This window comes from Erithacus rubecula (assembly GCF_903797595.1).
Source record: "Erithacus rubecula genome assembly, chromosome: Z".
NCBI lineage: Eukaryota > Metazoa > Chordata > Aves > Passeriformes > Muscicapidae > Erithacus > Erithacus rubecula.
In genome coordinates this window covers 22,356,206-22,379,599 of record NC_136661.1, presented here as the reverse complement: position 1 = coordinate 22,379,599, position 23,394 = coordinate 22,356,206, and the positions used below count along the sequence as shown (strand labels likewise).

Here is a 23,394-nt window from a genome sequence, read left to right as displayed (position 1 = left end):
AGCAGGTTTTCTTTTGCCTTGAAAGAGACAGTTTCAAATGACAGTTTAAGTTTGAAGGAAATGAAAACCAACATGGAATAACCATTGCTTAAAACTGTGCAGCAAAGATGCCTACCATTTTTCCACAGGAGAGCAAAGGATTATTAATTTGCAGATATTTTAAAAATAATAATAATAAAAATTCTGATTTTAGTTTCTAGCCAAGTTGATATTCCAAATCCAATAAATGTGACTGCATTGAGAAAATGTAGTCAGGCTAACTCTGATTAACTCTGAGATAATAGCTCTGCAGCAGCAGGTAAGAGAATAGCATTAGTTAGACCATAGTTTCAGCATGATAAAACAAATTCATTAGTATGAAAAAATAGATATAAAAATCCCTTCTAATTAATGAAAGAACAACACAATCACACATTTAAGAAGAATATAACTATATTTTATTATCAGATTTGCTTTTAGATAATTACATGTATTACAAATCAATGGTGCAACCAAGAATTAAAACAATCAAACCAAAGGATACAACACTTAAACAAACATTCCAAGAGTTCACAGGTGCTTACCAAGTAAACTGTGTAGATCTTTGGAACACAATTATAGTATCATTCTAGAAAACAGATCATCCAGATACACAAGTACCAAAGACCCACTGTTTTCAAATTAAATTTTAAATGTCAATAATTTTAAAAATAATTATTTAAAAGCAGTATTATGCAAACATTTATTTGTCATATAGTTAAATTTTAAAGCATAAAAGCTTACAGTATCAGCCAGACATTTATTCTGATATGCATAGTCAGACATTATAAATTAGCTTTTAGGTTCTTGAGTTCTATTGCTTTATCAGAATAAAGTTTAGCAATTTCTTGCTTAGTAAACCCATATTCAAGAAGTATCTGCTCTGTGTGCTCTCCTATAAAAGGATCTCTTTTACTTGATGGAACAGCAGGTGTCCTTGATAGAACAGGAGCGGGTCTAGGACTTATCTCTCCCTGATCATTTTTGATAAAAGAATTTCTTTCTTTGTTATGCTGATGTGAGGCAGCATCATCGATGGATAAAACAGGAGTCACACAGGCATCAGTGCTATCAAATATGCTGCACCACTCAGCCTGTGTCTTCTGTGCAAATATGGATGCAAATTTTTTCTTCATTTCAGGCCAGTAAAGTAAACTCATCTGATCAGGGAGATCATCCAAATTTAGCCCAAGACCTGAAAGGAGAAGAGCAAAGTTTAACTATAGCATGGCTTGGATAATTTACTAGGTGCTTCCCACAGCTAAGTATATTCCTCAAGAAGATAATACTTTGCAAGCAATATTGAAGTCACTCTGAACTTTATTTGGGTATCTGTGCAGGGCAGAGAGCAGAGGAATAAAATGTTCTATGATACTTGCAATTAGACTAAACCCAGCTACAGCCTTTTAAGTACACTACAATAAACACTTGTTTGTATGAACACTTCACAGAAACAGCAGCTGCCTCGAGGTAATAATGTCCTGAGAAAAGCTTGTATAATAGGTATCATATTCTCTACCTGGCAGTAGCAACACAGAAATCTGCTGAATGGACCCTGGACTACAGCAATACACTTATCTCTCAGGAGCCAGCACATCTGCCAGAGCCAGACACTCAGCAGGTTGCAGTGTTTGAAGTTCAACGTGATGGGGTTATTTTTATGCCACAGGTGAGAAGATGGTGCGGATGAATGGGCCCAGTTTGATGGACATGTGGCAGCTCAGCTGCAGGTATCTGCAGGCTGACCAGGCAGCTTCTTCACTGCACTGTCCAAAGAGGCTCCAGCAGTATATCCTGCTCCCTCTGCTCCAACACACTTCCCGGTTGCAATTCCCACAGCCCCTTCACTCACTAACTGCTCAATAACTCTGCTTTCCACCTCAGTTGCAAGGACCACCCAGGTACACACTAAGCACATCCCTTTTGAGCACAGCACAGGCACACAGCTCTTGTAATGACAAATTCCTGACTGGCTAGTCCTAGGTCTATCCCTGAACTATCATATCATTTCTCACTGGAGAGCTTACATCACTTCTGTGCTGCCAGTTTCCAGTATCTGTCTCTGTTCCCATGGATTTCCCTCTCTGCAGTCTCTACTCTTTCATTCTGCTACTTCCAAGGACATGCAAGAATTTTTATCACTTCTTGTAGAGATTACCTCAAAAAGGAGGTAAAAAAACAAGGAAGAGAAATTGAACTACACTTTCAAAATGGAGATGGCACAGAGATATAAGCAGAGTATATGATACCAAAAAGAAATCCGAAGTGATATACTGAAGGCTGTTCTAAGAGTCCCATTTTGAAATTAGGAGCATGAACACAGCATGAAAAATTCACAAAAAGCAGGAATATGAAAGAAGTTAATTTGAGAAATATGAAAGACTAGAAAACAACTATCATCATAATGCTTTACAAGTAACAAAAAAATGAGCTTCTTAGAAAACAGCAGCTCCCTGTAAAAGGCAAAAGACCTCTGCAGAATTGAATTTTGAGCATTCTTTTTTATATCTTTGGTTATCTGGTATCAAATTGATAATTAGATTAACAACTGTTACAGGCTTGGGACATAGAGTGCTGCTGGCAGGTAAAATTTATGCAGACCTCCTCTTGTCTTTAGCTGTAGATAGGCAGAAAACACCTAAAACAGGTTGTCTTTCTACTGCTTCCTTATATTGCTGCTGAAACACACAGGAGAGAAGAAAGGGACATAATGCCTTTTTTTCTGCTCCTTAAGTTCTTTCTCTTCATTCATGATCTGCACAATAGGCACTTCCTGGGGCCCGAAGTACCCCCCAGTTTAACACAGCATTTAAGAATTTCACCGTTCATCACAAGATTATTAAACATAGTTTTGAAAGTGAATACATGCTTTGAAATGGTACTTTGGCACTTCAAAGGAAAAGACACAAAAATTGCCAGTCTCCAGACCCAGAAACACAGCCTTGCATGTTTACTCTCAGAAGAAATTAATCACAAAGACAAAATAAGTATATTCACATTTTATTAGAAATGCCTGTGGATACCAGGACAGATGACACTATAGATGATCAGTCCTTATGGTTTTATCAAGTCATATGCACGTTAAATCACTGAACTTACACTCATGTCCATAACCATTCATCCGAAAAGTGAGAACAGCTGAAGGCTGTTATTGAACTTATTGAACATCATGATCAAATTAAAACTAGCAGTATTTTCAAAATTAATTTGATTATTGATTTTAAAAATCTTCCACGAGAGACAAACAGTGCAGTATATTTTACTTAAGAACCATGAGATGAGACAAATTTACCTTCCACAAAAGGAAAGCAAACACTCACTACCTGAGCTTCTGTCTCAAAGCATGAAATCTTGCCAAATGGAAAATTTGTTTCACAGTACTCATACTCTTATTAACTCTGGTTTGGTTTCTAGCAGCCAGTCCAACATGAGCAGAGCTCCACCATTATCCCATTACACAATTATTTTTGATGATTGTGGCAGATGGGAAGTTGGCTGAGCCACACTGCACATACTCTGGCAAACTGGAACAATATCCAGAACCTGGAATTTAATATTACATGCTCATTTTCTGCCTACTGCTGAAGACTTCAACTTTAAACAGGATGAACTGAGAGCATTTAAGCACTACAGCTTCTCATTTTCCAGCCTGTGCTCAACTTGTGGTGCATATGAGCAGTATCAGAGCAGGACTGACTGACTCAACAAGGAAACTATTACATGGCACAGAATTGTCTGGGATACCACAGGAGCACAGACTTCACTCACTGTAATCAAAAGCAAAGCATTTTTTACACAGAATATCTTATAAAGCAATCACAATTTCTTTTGTTCAAATTTTCAACTAGGATTTTTGGTATGGAAAAGCGCAGACAACCTAATCTAGGTACAGCTTTTAAAGTAATTTTGAAAAATGAAAAACTGTCTCCCTATAATGATGTAGTTTTAAATCTCCTTCAAATACTACAGCTTTATTGACACATATGCCCACATCATTCATGGATGCAACAAACTGAAATCTCCATTTCGACAGAACTTCTTAGACAAACTATAGTAAATCAGGCACTGACTTCAAGAAAAAGAAACCAGCAAAATTCATTACATAAATCAGTGAAGCTGCTTTGGTATGTCAGAAATTGAAACACTTTTTAATATTATTTCAGTCATACTATTTTAAAAGCAGAGTTCTGTTCAAAATTTTCTTGGTTTAACTTGCTAATTTTCTTTTCAAAAATGTATGGTCATAGCAGAGTAACTTTGAAATTATGTTGTATGACTGAATAAAATCATCTAGTATGGGAAACCTTAATTTTGGCCTAAACAACAGCTGCAAGGTGAAGGCCCATTGTGCTTTTTCTGACTAAATAAAATCTGTTTTCACTGTGAGATGGAATTGAATTTCAGAATATTCCAAGAGTAGTGAATTTTCACTAAACTAACTATAAATTTTTTTTCTCTGCACAATGTTTCTGAAACTTAAGAATTTTTTAGAAAGTGATCAGGCTCACAGTACTACGTGGCCTCATCACAAATGTATACACAGCTGTACTCCAAGTTGACATACTTAATTACCACAACTGTAAATGTTTTGATGCAGCAAGAGCCTGACCCTCTAGAGTATTTGTACAATGTTTAAGGCTTATCATAATAAATAAATTAAAATAAAATGTAACATTATGTACAACTGAGTCTAAAAAATAATGACAAAACTGTCCATGTTTCATGTCACAATAATGTGGTATTGCATTCAGTGTATCAACAGACTTTTAATACAGTACACAATACTTCACAAAACGGAGAGTCCCGTGGAAATCCTTCATAATGATGTAAACTGTGTTTTTTAATTGCTTCCTAATGTTTTCCTTCTTTTCTTAAACAGAAATAATACTATGTAGGAGTACTGAAGTAGTATGAAAGGGGTACCATGGGGTAGGAACTAAAGTTGAGGACTTCAGTGACTATCAGTGCTTTCCACGTCAATATCAGTGGACACTAAGCTCACCTTGTTTAACCAACTTTGCACCTTATAACTCAGAATTAAACCTTTACTCTTACCTGCTCCACAGTGTTTACTATGTTCTACATGCTCCTTGCAGCCTGGCTGCAGCAAGACTAAGCACCCATTGCTAAAACACAGAACAAACCTGCAGAAGCAATTCACAGGTCGGTTGAAAGACATTCTGTCTCTTTCTGTCTAAAGATTAAGGCTTAACATTAGTAGCAAATGTTTCTTCCATCTGTTTTTCATAAGATACCAAGGCATTTTAGCTATTTATTTTCTGATTTTTGTAGCAATGAAATTAATACCTGCAAAAGGACTACAGCTTGCTTGTTACTAGCAAATAGTGAGCCCCAAATACTTCTCCACTGCATCTATTTAACACAGCTTCAGTTTCTCATAAAGCCTTTAAACAATTTATTTAATTAATAGATTTCTGGCAAGCACAAATGTAATTATCCCTGCTGAGTACAATCTACAAAGCCAACAATCTTTTCAAACTAATATGCTCTATTTTCTTAAATTTAGTTTCCCTCTGCAGTCTCCTTAAGAACTTTCCTTACCATGTCATTAACTGCACTAGGTTCCAGCACTGGGTTCCTGCAAGAACTCTGCAGGGAAACACTGTAGGGAGCCAAAACCAAAAGGAAATCAGCTCTGCTTTGGCTAAGCAGAATTCTGTGAGCAGAGACAAATGGTTCAGAAATCACACTCCTTTCTCAATTTTGCAGTCTTTAAATCTCCAACTGACACCTGCAACACCCATATCCTTGTACTCTCATTCTATGGGAGTGGCAAAACTAATCTACCCTCTGAATATGGACAAAGAGACAACAAATGGTTTTTGAACATATTTTATCTGGAACAGCACCAAATTGTTCACTAGCAGAACTGACCAGAAATATGGAGAAAAGCCATTAAATGAAATTATGGAAAATTCAACTGGAACATACAATTTTAAATCCACTTCAAAACTGGAGTTAATGCTTGGAACAGACGACTCAGCCGAAGTCAAAGATTCCCAGAATTGTGAAAGAGCAATACAATTCTCACAGGCACCTTTCTCTTCCCTACAATATTCAAAGGCTTAAATTCTGAATTTAATTTCTGCAATAGATATTCCAGAAAGGAAATAACCCCTAAGTCACAAGAAGGTTCTGCTGTTCTAATTCAGTGCACTATTACTTTAGAAAGATTGAAACCCTAAGTGCTGAAAATAATAAATATTTCCTGTGTGAAAGTCTGAACAGATTATGATATGCACCTCAAACACAGTAACAGGATACCAGTTACTTCAAATCAATATTGTGAGAAAATCCTGAGTTTGGTCATTTACGTTAAACACCACACTTCTACAAATTAAACAAAGGAAACTCAAACAAGGGAAGATAATGATACAATTAAAGGCAAAAAGCAAAATTTTCTCAAAGACTGCAGCATAAATGTTGGATTTTTTAAATACAGCAGAAACAGACTGAAACATGTGAAACAATGATTGCAGTTGTTGTCTACTTACAAGTGGATACACACAAGTTCTTTATTGCTGGAATAACTATTCTTGTAACCTCAGCTGTTAAAATTAGGCAACTTCTCTGCTCTCTAAACATAATGAAAACTTTCAAATATGAAAATAAAGTTGTCCACTGCAGGTGCCCCAATATAACCAGAATTCACGGTCACTGTTATAACTTTGAGCTCTAAATTTCTGAGAAACAACTAAAAGAAAAGCTGAATTTTAGCATTTTCCTCAGTGAAGATATCTAAAGAAGACAGAGCCCATCTGTGATCACATTGTATCACCTGGCCACTGGTTTCATCTATCAGAGGCTTATTTCCAGATAACCTGGCAGAGAGAGAAAAGCCCAAGTCTTGCCTCATAACAATGATCAATAAAAGAAGGCAGAACAGTCCAGAAAAAAACTCACAGAGAAAGAGAGTCATAAACAAAACTACACCCCATTGCAGAACTTTGGTGCTTTTTGATCAAGTACAGATTCTATCCCAGTCCTGTAGCTTAAGTGTGATTCAACTACGTCTCCAAAGAACAAAATATTGCAGGGCCATGAATACTGCAGGCCAGTGATTGATCACTTAAGCCAAACATATGGATATTTGAGTTTGCAGCCTTATTTTTTTCTTATTTGCTTTGTATTTAAGACAAGCGTTGTCCCTGAAGATATTTATTGAAATTTCCTAACTCTCAGGGTAAGGGGTTGCATTTTACTTTGATACAATTTATATTTACTTTTGTTCTCCAACTCCTATACAAACAAGAAAATCACAGGGTATTGGATGAGAAAAACATTTCAAAGAACTGCAAATAATCAATGTGGAATGAACAATTACACTTTTTTTTTTTTAAGATCAAGTTGCTTACAAATTGAGTTCACAAACCAGTTATTCTCAGGACATTTAGAGACAAAAAGCACCATCCTCGTCAGCCAAGAACATGGCATTTCCAAAATTGACATCTGATTTGTCCAATATAATGGTGGACATGTCCCTGAGGTCACTCTAGGACCTTCCTCACATAGCAGCATGTACCAATTTAATCTTCCACACAATGGCCTTTCTAAGCTACAAGAGAAGCAGCCATTCAGAGCAACAGCTGTGCAAGAACTTGGGGAGCACCACAGGCTGCAAGAGAACAAAGCCAAAGTGTAAAGAACAAGCTCCCTCTTTGGGTTCCTGTCCACCAAAGGCACACTCCACCTTACAGCCCTGTAACACGAGGAAGACAAGAGCTGCATATGAAATCAATGCTCACCCTCAGCTGCCCAGGGTGCCCAGCCTGTCTCTGAGCAGTGACCACCACCAGCCTCCCTCCAGTTTTATGGCTGAGCACCATGTCCTATGGTCCAGAATGTCCCTGTGGTCAGCTGTCCTGGCTGAGATCCCCTTTCCTGTACATCCCCAGCCTTCTTGCTAGTGCAGTGGAGTGAGGAGAAAAGCCTTCAGTGCCAGAGGTGCTCACCAGGAACTGAAATGTCCCTGCATAACAGGGATGTGGAACTGCAACATCCCTGTGAAACAGCACAAACCTGAATCACAGCCCCGTGCAAGCTACTGCAGAGAAATCCAGCTCTATCCCAGGCAAAATCAGTACCAACTGTATCATGGATATAATTCAAGGAATTCTACAATTCAAGGAATAATCCTTGGGAAAGAGACACAAAACACTGGGTTCCAGGAATCCTTTAGGAATCCTTTGTTGACATTCCTTGAATTCATTAACCAAAAGAGAATTAAACTTGAAAATTTCTTATAGCCTTCATATTCTTCATATGCAATGAAAAAAGAATAAATAATAAATTCATTTGTTACTTTTTTGTATTTTCTTAAATTCTGTATGGAAAGCATGACAATCTACCAGAGAAGCACAATAGAAAAAAAATTTTAATTAAATGACCAATAAGAAGCTAAGAGTCCATGTGATAAAAGGGTTGAAGCACACAATGAGTTCTGAAGTTAAGATGCACCTGAAAATTTGTTTTAATTTCATATAGTTAAATATTTTGCATAACCCATTCTAATTTCTTAAAGAGATAAATAAATCATGATTTATGGTCATATTTAAGGAGCCTTAGTCAAATATAAATATTATAACCACAGCCAGACACAAAAAGCATTCTGAAATTGTGTGGTAGAAATTAATTATTTAAGCAGAATTTGCTTCCACAGAAATGCCTTTTCTAAAAAAATACTACAAAGTACTTCCAGTGAACATTTATTTCTGAAACAATTTAAATAGGTTTTATTTTTTATTATAGTACAAATAATAAAAATTGCTTGAAATTCTATTTGCAGTTCCGAAGAATTAGGTCTTTTAAAAGTGTAACAGTCATTGGAAAAAAGTGATTCCCAGAAAAAGTTATTTAGCACTTCAGTCACATTGCAGACTACCATTACAATAACTCAAAAAGAAAACTTGCCATTTGAATGTAATTGCTGAGGGTGAAAAGCAAATAAATTAATGTCTAGAAAAAGAAAGTAAATTAAACTGTTACACAACTACCCAACTAGACCCAGGAAGTGTTTGGCTTTTTCAAAGAAATCACATTTCCCATTTTTTTGGAAAATAATTTTTACTAGATGAAGTACTGGAATCATCTGCCCAGGGAGGTTTTGGAATCACCATCCCTGGATGTGTTTAAAAGAATACTGGATGTGGCACTCAGTGCCATGACTTGAGGTGCAAGGGAAAGGGCTGGACTTGATGGACTTAAAGGTCTCTTCCAAATCACTGGGTTGTGAACCAAGCATCATGAACCAAAAACAGCTGTTAAAGAATCCACAATCCTGCTTTGCTGTTATGAAACAATTGCTCCAATCTACTCACCTTTTATTAACTGGCCATAAAATTTAGGCTCAATGGCACCAACAGCCATGAATTTTCCATCAGAGGTCCTGTAGACTTCATAAAAAGGTGCACCACTATCTAACAGGTTTTCACCTCGAGGTTGGCTCCAAAGCCCCACTTTTTGTGATTTCCATAGGAAAGAACTTAGGTATGCTACTCCTTCTACCTTGGAAATATAGAGAAAAAAAAAAAAAAAGCTCCAGTAAATTAATTGTCATGTTACCTAAATTTTGTATAAAACAAAACAACAAAAAACCTACTACCAGTTCTGCTCTTTGCTAGGAATTTTAATGACAGGATCTCTGGTAAGTAGTTTCATTTCTTAAAATTTTCAATTACTGTTTACACAGCGTATGTGAAATCATCCAGAATTACAAAGTAAGAAAGAACATAAATGTAGTAAGGCAGCTTCAGATGGATTAAACAGTTTCAATGCACAAAGCTTCCTCATTTATCAAGTTTAGAGTCATTAGATGCTCACAATGAATGAGTAACTTTAAGTGATGGGACAAGCTTCTTGACTCTATACAACATTAAGCATCTGACAGGTATCAACATCTTCTAAACCTCTGGAAAACAAGATACCAGTATAAGTCCCATGTATTTTTTCTCCTTTAAAAATACTGATTATAGGAAGACTGCTATTTTTAGAAGAAAACTTGAAAGAAATCAAATAAAATCTCCAACACTAAATTAAAACAAGAACTACGCTCTCACTGTCATCACTGGCAGGTACATACACATAGCAAAATAATCACTACATAGACAAGAGTTTGATGAATACAGAGGTAGAAAACATGAGCAATCCCATTCCAAATTGTCCCTCAAAATTTTGTTTATGTGGAGTACACCTAGATGAAAATTCAGTTTGTTCAACCTTCCAATAATTACCAAGGCTGTGCCAGTCTTTTAAGAAAAATCATATCCAACAGTTTTGCTCAGCAGCACAATTAATTTTCTTTCAATTGTATTGAAAGTACCATAAGCAAAGACAAGCCAGTTAATAGTGTATGGCCAGAAACATATCAGTAGAACAGATTAAAATCTGAGCTGTATTATTCTGACTATCACTTGATTCATGCATTTTCAGTTGCATAAAACTAACCTAGTATAGAGAAAAGCATACTGTACAAAAAAAATCAAGGCTACTAAATTTTCATTGTAGAAAGATCTCTTTAGTTTATACCCTTCTATGCAAATATTTAAAACATGCAAATTGTTGAAGTATGCAGTTAAGAGGGCTTCTTCATTTAATGTGTTTTACTTGGGCTCTCCTCTAGTACTGCTTCAAGGACAGGAATACTTCTGTCCTCACTGTCACATGTTCAAGTCAATTAAAGTAGTTTCACAGAGAAAATACAGCATACCTTCATCGACGTATCTACAAATCTACTGCAAGGATGCTAAAATAAAGTTTGTTTTACTAATTATCTGATCTTGCACTGCTCATATTAACAAAAAGTAATATTACACAAAAAGCACTGAAATTAAGGATAATAAAAGAAAGGGAAAATACAAGAACAAGCTCTAACTGAAAATTAGATTTTGGTGCTGACAAAACTCTTAGTCAGTACCTGTACAATATCTATGTGCTACCTACCCTGGAAACACTTAAACTACAACAGCACATCTATTTTTGACTGGTATAGGGACTTCAGAAATCCCTGTCTCAGCTAGGGTCTGCCTGAGGCCTGCTGCAATTCCGAGACAAGTAAAAAAAGTATCTTTTTTTACATCTACACCAGATCTCCAAAGGCATGTAAAAATGACACCACACACTAACTAATGTGGTCACCTTCTTTTACAACATAAAAAGGATAACAAGGAGAGACTCCACTTTAGCCTAATTGCAGAATGATTATAATAACAGTTATGTGTTTCATGTCTCCCTCATATTAAGAACAGCTGCAGTCTCCAAAGCAGGCACAAGAATCCAGAGGCATCACCCCAATGGGTGACCTGTCTGCTCCACAAACTGTTTGTTCTTTCCACAGACTGAGAACAGCTCAAACAAAAGCGGGAATGAATTAAACCTAACTATCCTCGTGATTGATGAAGGCTTCTAGGATGTGGGAGTTTTGGTTTTGAGTACCTCCAGGCTGAGAAAAACCTGGGACCTCAGTTTTCTGTTGGACTGCTAAATGCTCCTGCCATGAGACTATTATGCAAGCAATCACTGCCAGCGTGCTTTCTTGTGGCTGTCTTTTCACAAAGAGTGAGTTATGCTCAGTCAGATGCCTGCCATCAGCAGAAGGTTCTGTGGCTGAAACTCCAGTGAACCCAAACTGTGCTCCTGACTCACATGCCTCTGTTCCACTGCGGCGCAAGAATGAAGAGGTACAATTGTGCCTACTGTGTCACATCTCAGTGTCCACTCCACGTGGCAACTATCTGGCTTCCTGTAAGATGGCCATGATCCCTACAGAGTCAAAGAGAAGAGCCAGCAACCAGCAGCAATCAATTCAGGCCAGGTACTTAATTTTGCTGAGACAGACAGATGAAATGCAGGACCCAGGGTCCACTGGGTTTTGCACAGTGCAATTGCTACTGTAGAAAATTCTACCATGTGTCTGAGTCGTTAACATATTCAGACTGTCTAAATTGTACAACAGCTAAAGTAAAGGGTTTCTCAAACAAAAATAGTGTGAAAACAAAACAGCTGAAATGCTGCAGTGCTGTGATTATTAAAATATTTTCTTCCACAAAAAAGCCACTTAGGTGTAAAAACACGCTCATCCACCAGTCAATTCACTGCAGTCTTTAGTGTTGATGATGCATGTCCAGTTTTCATCAACTGTGTCACTGAAAGCCTATTCAAGAAATAACAAATATGACCAAATGCCAGGTAAAGTACATCCTGTGATACTGGACAATACTTCATCCATTCACAGGTCATCAGGCACATCAGCAGAGAACTGTAAACTCCACAATTATGATGAGACAAGAAAAAATTGGAAGAGACAATTTTAGGGCCTTAAAAAACAACACATTCCACTCCAAACAAGGACATTAGCAGACTTAACTGATTCTTCTTCTAACAATTCCTTTAATTCTCTGAAGGATGATAATGAAATTTGGTAGTACTACAAAAGACAAGAAGTATATTATTCAATATCTGAAGACTTGTCACAATTCTCCACAGTTTTTCTTTCACAAATACACAATCTCCTTCAATTCTTCTTTTAGTTCATGTTTTCAGAGTCATCATTTTTGTTGTGCTACTTGCTGAAAGACAATGGTCAATGTCTGAAACATTATTTTCCTGAGACTTCATAAACATTGAATAGGTTAGAAAAATTGCTTCATAAACGTTGCTGGCTCTATTTCCTGTTTGTACCTCCTAATACAGTGTGTATGTGTTTTGTAACAGCATGATATTGTTGACTCATGTTCAACTTGTGACTACTACAAACCCCCAGGATTGTACTTCAGCCAATTGTTCCCTTACTGCATTTGTGCAGCAAATTGTTTCTGCCTACAGAGGGCTACAGAGCAGCAATGTCCATGAATGGCAGCCAGTTTTACCAGGTCTCCCATCTGAAAAGGTCATTTTCAATTCTAATCCAAGTCCAGCATACTTGCAGTCCTTCACATGTGTGTATCATCTGTAAATTTACTAAACACAATCAATCTCTCATCTGTCATTCAGTGTACTGGAGAAAACACAGAAAAAAACCCAACAAACATCTACAGAACTTCACTTGTTAAGATTTTTGTTTTGATAATTAACTACTAAAAAACTTTTGTTCCATTAGTCCTGTTTGGCACTGTTTCCATAGAATTTTCATCTAGACCATAATGTCATGGACTGCTTCTAAGAACATCATGTGAATTCATCAAAAAGTTATTGAACTCCAACACCTCTTGGTCTTCTACTCTCTTCAAGACCACTTCAACAAATGGATTTGTTTCAATTAATGTGTTTTTTCCAATTTGTATTTAACACAAAACTTAGTGTTCACTGTACCTCAAAGGGAGGTCAAATTTTAACTGCAATGTTCTTTAAAAAGAAAACTGGGAGAATAAGAAAGAAACAACACTTGCAGACAACATAAGTTTCAAGGATAAACGTAAGTAAGTATTTCTGCTCTGTGTGTAAGTGTGTGCCCTTCAAGGGGAAAAAAGTCCATAGTGTTTATTATTAAGCTAATTTAGCCTTTCATTTATTTTACAGCACATTCACAAAGTGTTTGAAGTTGACTTCTTGCAATGATTCATGGGCAGTGCAACTTTCCCAAGGAACAGTGGTTCTAAATAAAGTATGACCTGTCACAAATTCATAAGATGCATCTTGAATAAAGCTAATGCAATTCTTATTCCAACAGTATTGTCATTTTTGCTGTTACCCAATAAGCCAATTGTTTATTATACACCCTATCTCCATGCACCACACTTATTCTTCAAATATATACAGCTATATACTTTGTGAAGAAGGCAGACAGGCAAAAGTAGGGAGAGGGGAGAGGTTGCAGTACGTGCTCCATGGCATAAGGATGTTATGGCAGCAGTGATTCACAATAACTGCTTGTGTGTGAAGGAACACCCATTTTATGAGATCACTTACTTTTCCCTTCCCAAATTCTCAATTTTAAAACTTACAATCGCCTCCCTTTCCTTGAGAGTAGAACACCCAAGCAAGCCTAAGAAACCCCAAGTTCTCTGAGAACAAGCTTACCATGCTCGCATCAATGACCTGCCCTCTGCCAGATTTGGCACGTTCAAAGAGGGCTGTAACAATGCCCAGTGCACACATGACACCTCCACCAGCAAAATCAGCCAGAAGGTTTACTGGCGCATAAGGATTTTCATTCTTTCTACCCAGCTTTGACAATACACCTGCAAAAAGAGAAAACAAAGCAAGCATAAAATTAATTATAAACATTCATTTTTACCACTATGGTTTCATTGTTTTCAATCTATGCGAATAAATAAGGCATAAAGCCATCTTCTAATGTTTTCCATATCTGCTTGGCTGACTCCTTAATTCACAAGAGTAAAAATATATGAAATCACATTAGTGAAGATGTAATTAATTGAAGAGATTAACAAAATTCTCACAGAGTAACATTGATATTTTGACTATATAGGAACAAAATTTTATTAAAAAAACCCAATCCCATCTGCAGTAATTATATATTAGTACTCTGTACATGCACTGAATCTTGCCCATCAGAGGCATTATGAATGAGTCTCAAAGACACTTTGAGAAACTGCTGTTCTTTGAGTACTTTAAAGTAAAAATGCACATGTGTAGTCTTATGTGTTCCTAACAAATGAACTGATAATCATACCAAAGGATCTCACATTGAAAACTGTGCTTTAATCCTATCTTCCCTCTCCAACTATCCTTAGGGAAAAAAGTGTTGCATGTAAGAACAGGTGACTAGCACAGGAAGGTTATCTCTGATTCTATGCAATGTAAACACAGGGAATGTATGTTTATGCCAGCAATTATGCAGAAATGAAAGGAATTAGAGCAAAGGCTAAGCCAGTTTACTTCAGTCAGAGCTTTGAATTTGTTAGCAGTTCTCTGCCATCCTGAACAACCTCTTTACTGTGACCTCACTCTTTGTAGTTGCCTCATAGCGATTCCCTTTGGGCAAGCAAGAAACTGCAGTGTGATCATCCCTCTCCTGTGTCTGTGGCCTGAGGTTGAGATGTGCAGAACACATGGTCAGAATTTCCTGAGAATTGCATGGTTCTGAAGCACTGTTTAGTTAATTACTGATCTTATGCACTTCCTACGGGAAGTAACAGAGTGCACAATATAAAAGATTTCTAAATCCTGTAGTGCAGGACTAAAACCCCAGCTGCTGCCTAAAACATTCCTTCTAACAAAAAGTTGTCAAAGGCACCAGAAAATTAATATACTGACTTCCTAAGAGTTCCTAACACAAACGGTTTCTTAGTTAAAGGAATTCACAGCTCATTAGAAAATACTCATAATACGAGATCTCATTTTGAGGAAAGATACCTATCACCTAAACACCTTGTTCTATATCCTTTTAAAAGGCAGAAAAACTTGATCCGTGCAATTCCAAGCAAAATTATTTTAGGAAGATAACACCAAAACACTACTGATTAAATCAGCTCCAGAGAAAAAAAATCACTCTATTTGTAAACCAGAAAGTAATACAAATTAAAGTAGGGATGGACCATGATGTTTCTGTACAGACTCATTCCCTCCACTAATAACAGATAAAAATACCCTAATATTTGAAATCATCTTGACATGAAGTCAAAAATGTTTCAAACAAGGCATCTTTTCTTTAATCTTTTCTACTCTCTAAAAATTTTCCATGAGGGAAGACTGAATACATCCCTAAAGAAATTTAAAGAAATAAAGAAATTTAATTCCACAACACTGTGACTCCTCATAGTAGGTGATACCAGATCACCAGGTTTGCATTACCTCTGCTCCATACTTTCCTGGGGATAAAAGAACTACTTTATCCAGTGGGAAGCCAAGAACTTTTGGGCCACTTTCTCTCCTGCTTCACAGGCTCAGAGAAGCATCAGTGGCAGAAGCAGTGTGAAGAGCAGGAGGCAGGGCCATGAAGGGACAGCACCAGAGGTGTGTAATTTCGTTTCTGTTTTCTACTACATACTTGTAAAATCATACCACCTAAAACCAGCAAAATGTCCACAACATCTTAATGAAATGCAGGATTTCCTCTTTATTTGAAGCCTACTTCCTTTCATTTGCTGTCAGTGGAGACATATTTAGAAGCAGAAAAGTACAAGAGCCCAATTGTCTTGTGCTGCCTAGTTTCTCTTTGCTCAAAAAAAAAAAAAAATCTGCTCACAAGCACATAAAATAATTTGCAGTCCTTTCAGCATTATAAGTATACAGACTTATTAGGAGAAGGGCGTGAAGAAAATATTCAGTCCTCTCTTCAGATAAATATTCAGATACTTTATTCAGATAGAATAGCACAAAAGAAGAAAAACAATGTACAGCCAGGGAATTCATGCCAATTCAGCCTGTAATAGCTCACTGTCAAGCTGGTGCTGGCAAAACAGCCTGTCCAGCACATGTTTCCTCTTGTGCTGACTAGTTGAGAAGATCCCTCAATTTGTTTTACCTTAATAACCTAACAGAAAACATCCTCATTTCTTCCAGATTTTTAATTGTGAGGAAGTTTACAGAGGGGCTATGCAAGTGCCAGAGCTGACTGAAAGAATCAGGGAAAGGACAGTGAGTCCCATTTCATTGACAAACACTTCAGATCAGCTGACTGACTCATCAGACTGCATCTCAGATAAATGTTGAGCTATCTGCTTCCAGCAAGTTCTTGAGTCTTGATCAAAGAGAGGAAATAAACTTTATTTAACAGAAAATTTTACAGCCTACCTGATAAAGCTAAGTAATTGATGTCATGACCTGCAGACTTGGCGTATTTTCCTGTCTGGCCAAACCCAGTAAGTCTAGCATAGATGAGTCTGGGATTCTCCTGCAGAAGAACTTCAGGGCCAAGCCCAAGTCTTTCCATGACACCTTAAAAAGACATAAGCAAGGAATTTCAATTCACATTTAATAATACTCAAAACATAGTGGTTCAAAGTTAGATTATACAACAGCAGAACTCAATGACACTTTATGAAGTAGAACATTCTACTTCACTGTCCATGTTACAACATGAACATTATAAATTATCAACGTACTGCATAAATTTTTAATAAAAACCAAGTGTAAATTAGGCTTCAGGGGTCTTTTTTTCCCAGCCTTTTTTCCAGTTTTATTTCTCCAAAAGACTGACAGAAAACGATGCACCACTGACTGAGAGAGAAAGCTACCAAAGGCTTGTAAAACAAGCAAAAATGAGAGAGGGGAAAACTCCCATATCTTCTGTATTAAAGTCACTTCAAATTTAATCTGTATTTCACTGGAATATACCTCCCTCATCATTTCTCAGTACCTCATGTTCCTGTGTGTTTTAACTCACTGATGTAAATGGACCATGCCACTATTCCACACATGATCTGCAGGAACCACAAACAAGTAAACACACTCTTTTTTAAAGCAGGGAATAAGCAAATTTTGGAAATCAGTGGCAGACAGATTGAATCAGCATAGATTTACAGAAAACACGGCTAAAATTTTAACCTTGCAGTCCTAAAACAATGGTTTTAAGAGAAGAAATTTGAACTGCAAATAAATTATACTTTTTTACTGGTTCAGAGCAGCTTGGTCAGACTTTTAACTACAATCTATACTCACACAGCAGGGCCACACATTTTGGAAGGGAAGGGATAACATAATTTAAATGCTCATTCCACCCCAGAATCTATTACTCCAGCTTTTTTCACAAAACTAATCCATGCTGCTACTCCACCGCCAATGTAATTGAGATCCACTTCTATTGTATTAATTAATGAGCAGTGGCAAGTGATGACTGCCAAGAAGAAAGCAGTGAAATTTGGCAAAGTCCATGATTTTCAAATGCACAGGTGGAAACAGGGTGACAACAAATAACCCCTCTGGTGTCACAAAGTCACTGCTGTAAAGTCACACATGGCTTGACAGAAACTGCTCTGCCACTTGGGCCCCCACCTTCTCAGTGTTTTCCAGCAGTCTCAGGACAGCTCACAGATTTACCTTGTTCACTTACAGGACCTTAAAATCTAATATATAGCTACAAAATTGCCTGCACATCCAACTGAGAAAAAATCCCAGCAAGTGCCCATAAAAACAAAGAAAACAAAATTTCATCAGGAAAACCCAGGAGCTCAGCTAGAAGGAAGAAGTGGAGTTCAACATCTTTTTTTTTTTTCCCTCAGCTATGGGGAGTAAAACAATTTTAAGGTAAGAATAAACCCATTTTCCAAAACAGAAGAATTACTTGTGACACACAATCTGCCCATGATATGCAATATCTATTTCTAAACTGTAAAATCCTCAAAACATTTCAGCTATCTCCTCAGTGAAGCATGACCACAAAATGGTTTGAGATGGAAGGAACCAGTAAAATCCACTTAGTCCAGCCCCCTTCTGGGAGCAGATATCTTCAAATACATTTGAGTACACAGACTCCTGTCCAACCTGACTTGATGGCATCCTTCCCAACAGAACAGCATCCTTAAGGAACACAGAGGGATACTGACAGAACCACCAGGTGAGTGCCTGTGTATGACTTATAAAAAAGAGGGAACATGGTCAATCTGAAAAGTGTATCAATCTTAAAACTGCATCAATTTTGCTACTGAAAATCAGATGTTAAGCACCCCTAAATGTGGTAAAGTAGTAAATATACACACTGTAATTAAAAAATGAACAAAAAGTTCTCTTTAAAATCCAGCTTTGAAAAATGGAAAAATTCTGTAATTGAGTATTTGATGTATTTGTCTTACTTTTAACCTGTTAAAAATGGAAAGTACTTGCAAAAACACAAGGAAGGTTTCCATGAACTAGATTTAAGACCGGCAGGAAGTGATTAGTTTGTGGAAGGCAACTTCCTAAAATTAAATATTATCTTTGAAGATGAAGACTTGTAAGTCAAAATTCAAAGATAATATTTAATTTTAGGAAGTTGCTTTCCACAAACTCAGATTTGATCCTGAATCAGAGGAAATCTACTTAGCACGTGCTCTCATATTCATCCCCCTGGGATACGTGCTTTGTAAATGTGCAACCATCATGTCAGATCTATCGCTTTCAAAGGAATTGTAAAATCAAACCCTGACCTGCACGGCAACCATAAAACGAGCTGGACTTCAGCAACAGCAGGCCTGCACATCACACAAGGTGGTGCCGCCAGCTCGCTGTGACCCCGGGGTCGAACATCCCCCTGCTCATCCGGAGCTCCAAGCTCGCTGTGACCCCGGGGTCGGACACGCTCCTGCTCATCCGGAGCCAGGCCGGGAGCACGGCCCTGTCTGAGCGCTCTCGGCGGCCTTTCCCTGCGGTTTCACATGGCGGCTGCTCTGCACAAATCCGCCACACAACCCGAGCCTCACGTCACAGGAATACACCTCCAAAGCTGGTCCCTGCCCGCCTCCCACTCAGCATCGCAGAGACCACAGACTGGCGGGAGCCGCTCAGCCCCGCGCCCCGCAGCTCCGACCTTCCGCTCGCCCCCACGGCCCGGCCCGGGCTGCCGCGGCCGCAGCGCCGCCCCGGCGCGCTCGGCTCCCCGGCGGCCGCGGCCCCTCACCGTGGCGGAAGGGCTCGATGAGCACGTCCGCCCCGCTGCACAGCCGCCTCAGCACCGCGGCGCCCTGCGGCCGCTTCAGGTCGAGCGCCACGGAGCGCTTGCCGCGGGCCTGTACATCTCCGTGAGCAGAGATCGCGGAGCGGGACAGGCGATCGACTCGCACCACCTGCGCCCCGAAGTCGGCGAGGATCATCCCGCAGAGCGGCGCGGGCGCCAGCCCGGCGAGCTCCAGCACTCGCACCCCGCTCAGCGCCATTGCCGCCGCCGCCGCCGCTGGCGAGCGCCCACACCTCGGTCACGGAGGCGGCCCCGAGGCCGCCCCGCCCGCCCTCGCGCAGCTCCGGGGGCCGGGGCCTCTGCCGCCCCTCGCCCGGGGGCATCGACCCTGCTTCTCCCGGGGCCATCGGCCCCGCCGCTCCCGGTGCTTCTTCACCCCCCAGCCCGTGAGAGCCCGCGGGCCCCGGCTCGCAGTGAGCAGCAGTGGGCGTCCTCCTGCTGCTGGGCTCGGCACTCTTGCGGCTGCTCTTGGGGAAGCTTCCCTGACCTTCAGGGAGCGGCCGCCCCGGCCGGCGGACTCGCGCCGCTGGGGAGCGAGGCCCCTTGGCAGCTGCACAGCCCGCCGCACTCACAGTCACACCAGCTCCCACAGCAGAGCTCAGTCCACCAAATCCTTAAAATAATTTAACCGTGAGGAAATAAACAACAAAAAACTCAGAGCGATCTGCTGGCTCCGTGTAGGGACCCCGAACAAAGGAAACCATGGGCTTTTACACCCTTACTGCGGCGGGAATCTCACAGAATCCCAGAACCCTTCAAGATGGAAAAAAACTCCAACATCGTCAACTGCAACCTTTGAGGCTGAATGTTGCCGGCTGCAGCCGGTCCACAGGTCCCTGTGCCCATTGTTAGGAAAAGGTCAGCAGCTCTTGGCTGGGCTCCAGCCATGCCCGGGGCACCTAAATGTGCCAAACCCCACACACCCAGACCCCCAGGTACCGCGGTGGAATATTTGCAGGAGGCGTGATTTAAACTAGGGGTTCATTTTCGTGAGATGTTTGTTTAGAGAGGGCTGTTTGGCCCTGTTGATCTTGCAGCATCAGCTGCTTACAGGAACAGACGTAAATCCAGAAAGGGTAATGAAACCTTTGGCACAGCTTTTCAAACTTACGCCCTACTCTCGGTATTAGAGGTTACTGGGAAGCAGACAGAGTGAGGAAGTCCTTAATATCCATCCCATGCTAATTTTATACATTTCTTCAAATTGGTTAAAACACAAATATGTGTAAAGGCTGCTAATATGAATGCAGAATTTTTTTCTCATTCTACAATAACAGGTCTGTCACCAGAATACCCTTAATTTTCTGTGCAGACATCAGGTCCTGTAATTCAGGCACTGATTATGTCCACTATTATGATGCCACCCACAAGAAATGGCCAGGAGAAAAGTATTTGCATTTTTGTTCAAATGAAGCTGGCTAGTTTTGTTTGTTAGCCATCTCCCTTAGAGACACTATTCCATATAAGGGTTTGTTTTCGGAGACATTTTGATGTTACTGTGACACTGTGTTTCTCTGACTAATTTTCAGTTTCATTTGTCCCCTTACACCTTCAGGTCCTGGAGTTTGTGTTGAATACGAACAGGCAATTTCTGTTGTGTCACCTTTGATTACGCCTGATGCTCTTTAGTTTACTCCATCTAAATAACACCATAATCATACACTGGATAATGTCTGGATTTTGCTATGGTTTAAACTGAGCAGTCCTTTGCACCTGCTGTTTAGTTGTCATCCAGAATTACAGTGGGTAATCTCTGGCAGAAACATTTAAGTCAGAACCCTATTAACTTATTTCAGTTTCAGGGAGGGTGAGGACAGCATTTTATGAGCATTAATTCCAATTAGAAAAATTGGATTTTACCAAACCAAAAAATAAGCAGGCATGAGAGAGAAATGGATATTTTAATTAACCATGAGATGAAGGCTAATGATTTGAGTCCAGCAAACTCTCCTGAACCAGCAAGTTGGCCAGCAGAAAAGATATGTTAAAAACAAGGATATCTTCTTTACCATTGGCCTGCAGTAAAAACAGTGTGATGTTCATCTCTGTGACGCCATTTAATATTTCTCATTATTAAGCAGCAGCAAACACAAGGGTGTATTAATTAATCATTGCAGAGGTAATGGGTATAGGAAAGGAGTGATTTTGGTATTGAATCCACACTGTGTCAGAGTGCTTTTGTGTTTCATTGTATTACATCAGTGAGTTGTCATCCTGTGAAATGCGTATTTCACAGTCAGTGTTAAAAGACTGAAATTGTCTTTACTCTGAGTTATATCAAAATTTCTTGCAGAGGTGCAGGCACTTTTGCAATATGGACTGCATGCCAGACTTACATTTGGTCTCAGATTTGTTGATCACAATTATCCATACATTTTAGTCCTTTGGAAAAATACTAAGGCAGCAATGTGAAGTTACAGCTGTGTACAAACTCTGGATTCTCCTCTTTCACATGTATATAGTTTAAAATTTAGTCCACCTTAATGCATGGCTAAAGAGATACTGATATCTGTACAGTTTGCATTGGTTTTCTTAAATAAAAAAGCAAAAAATTATATTTGTTATAATATTTCAAATCTTGGTAAGTATAATTGCCAGAAAATGTAAGTAGCAGGTGAAATTTTTCTAGTAAATTGAAAGATACCTTATTAAACTGAAACTGAGAACTTTATAAATTCTTATGGAATTCTTATGGAATTCTTATGGTAGCTCTGTGTCCCAAGCTTGTCAGAGCTTTCAAACAAGCTTTATTTCAAAGCTTGCATTTTGCTTTGCCTGAATAGAACCTCTGCTCCATTCATAACACTTCTTGATACTCCACATTTTTAACCTCTTATCTTGTGCTGTTGTGACAGATACAGTGTCCTTTGTACAATGTTCTTTCTAAATCTGGCACCCTAATCTCTGCCATTTCAATAGGTTCATCAGCTTGGAGCATCAGTGTCTGTCTGTGTTTCTGTGCTTCTGTGTGAATGTGGATTTGCACACTGCTGCTCTCCCAAGTGTACATCTCACCACTCAGCAGCAAGAAATCTATCCTGAGGTCATTATATCCTTCTAAAGCAGCTGTGAATTCATGCTACTTGAAAATCTATGTCTGTCTGAGATCAAGAATTGTAGATTTAGAAATAAAAGCTCTGTCTCATCCACAGAAAGTAATTGTATAAGCTGCCCTGTTCACTAAAATAGACTTATTCTTGAAAAACTATAGTTTGCAAGTTTTTTTAGTCCAGTCAGTCATTGAGGTGGTGATCTGTCCCAGCTGTACTGAACGGGTTTTACCTTTGACTTTGACATTGTCAGAAATTTGCCCCCAATACTCTGATGAGTAGGAAAACAAATTACTGATGCCTGTGACAGTGGTTTCTGTACTTTGGACATCAACCCTTGTACCTGAAGCAAAATATTTTTCTTTCTTTTGAGACACAGCATGTGGTATTACTGTGCTTTCATGATTTAGATGAAGAGAATGGCAAGAAACTTTATGTAGATAATCTTTATTTTTGGAAATCAGGAGATAGAAGTACTTTCCTGTGAGTTTATTACTAACCACTATTGTAGAGACTGGAAACTCTAAAATGGGATTATTTCCACATTTTATTTGCCTGAATACTGAGCTTGAGGTGGACACCACATGAGCTACTGTTTAGCAACTCTGCCCTAAATTTATCTCCAGTGAGCCATTCCTGCCAGACAGTGTTGTCTGCCCCATTCACTAGAGGCAATTTCTCCTGCATTGCTAGGGTGATGGATCGAGAAACCTTTATTTTCTATTAATTGTTTCCATTATCTTGCCCATGACACAC

At 39.0% G+C, this 23,394-nt stretch overlaps 1 protein-coding gene across 1 annotated transcript; it reads right to left on the bottom strand.

Moving 5' to 3' along the window:
* Positions 1–414: 414 nt before the first annotated feature.
* AMACR (alpha-methylacyl-CoA racemase) lies at positions 415–19,897 on the bottom strand. The gene is made up of 5 exons (XM_079329875.1): positions 19,532–19,897; positions 16,732–16,875; positions 14,053–14,213; positions 9,357–9,543; positions 415–1,213 (listed from the first exon to the last, which is right to left on the bottom strand). Exons 1-5 carry the CDS (start codon positions 19,785–19,787, stop codon positions 804–806), a joined length of 1,158 nt encoding a protein of 385 aa, XP_079186001.1. The 5' UTR covers positions 19,788–19,897; the 3' UTR covers positions 415–803.
* Positions 19,898–23,394: the final 3,497 nt, after the last annotated feature.

Excerpts from the sequence above, each read along its gene's own strand:
- AMACR (XM_079329875.1), bottom strand. The coding sequence starts at position 19,787 with ATGGCGCTGAGCGGGGTGCGAGTGCTGGAGCTCGCCGGGCTGGCGCCC. Across the intron at positions 14,214-16,731 it reads CAATTACTTAGCTTTATCAG|GTGTATTGTCAAAGCTGGGT; the intron begins GTAGGCTGTAAA and ends CTCTTTTTGCAG. Across the intron at positions 9,544-14,052 it reads AGGTCATTGATGCGAGCATG|GTAGAAGGAGTAGCATACCT; the intron begins GTAAGCTTGTTC and ends TATATTTCCAAG.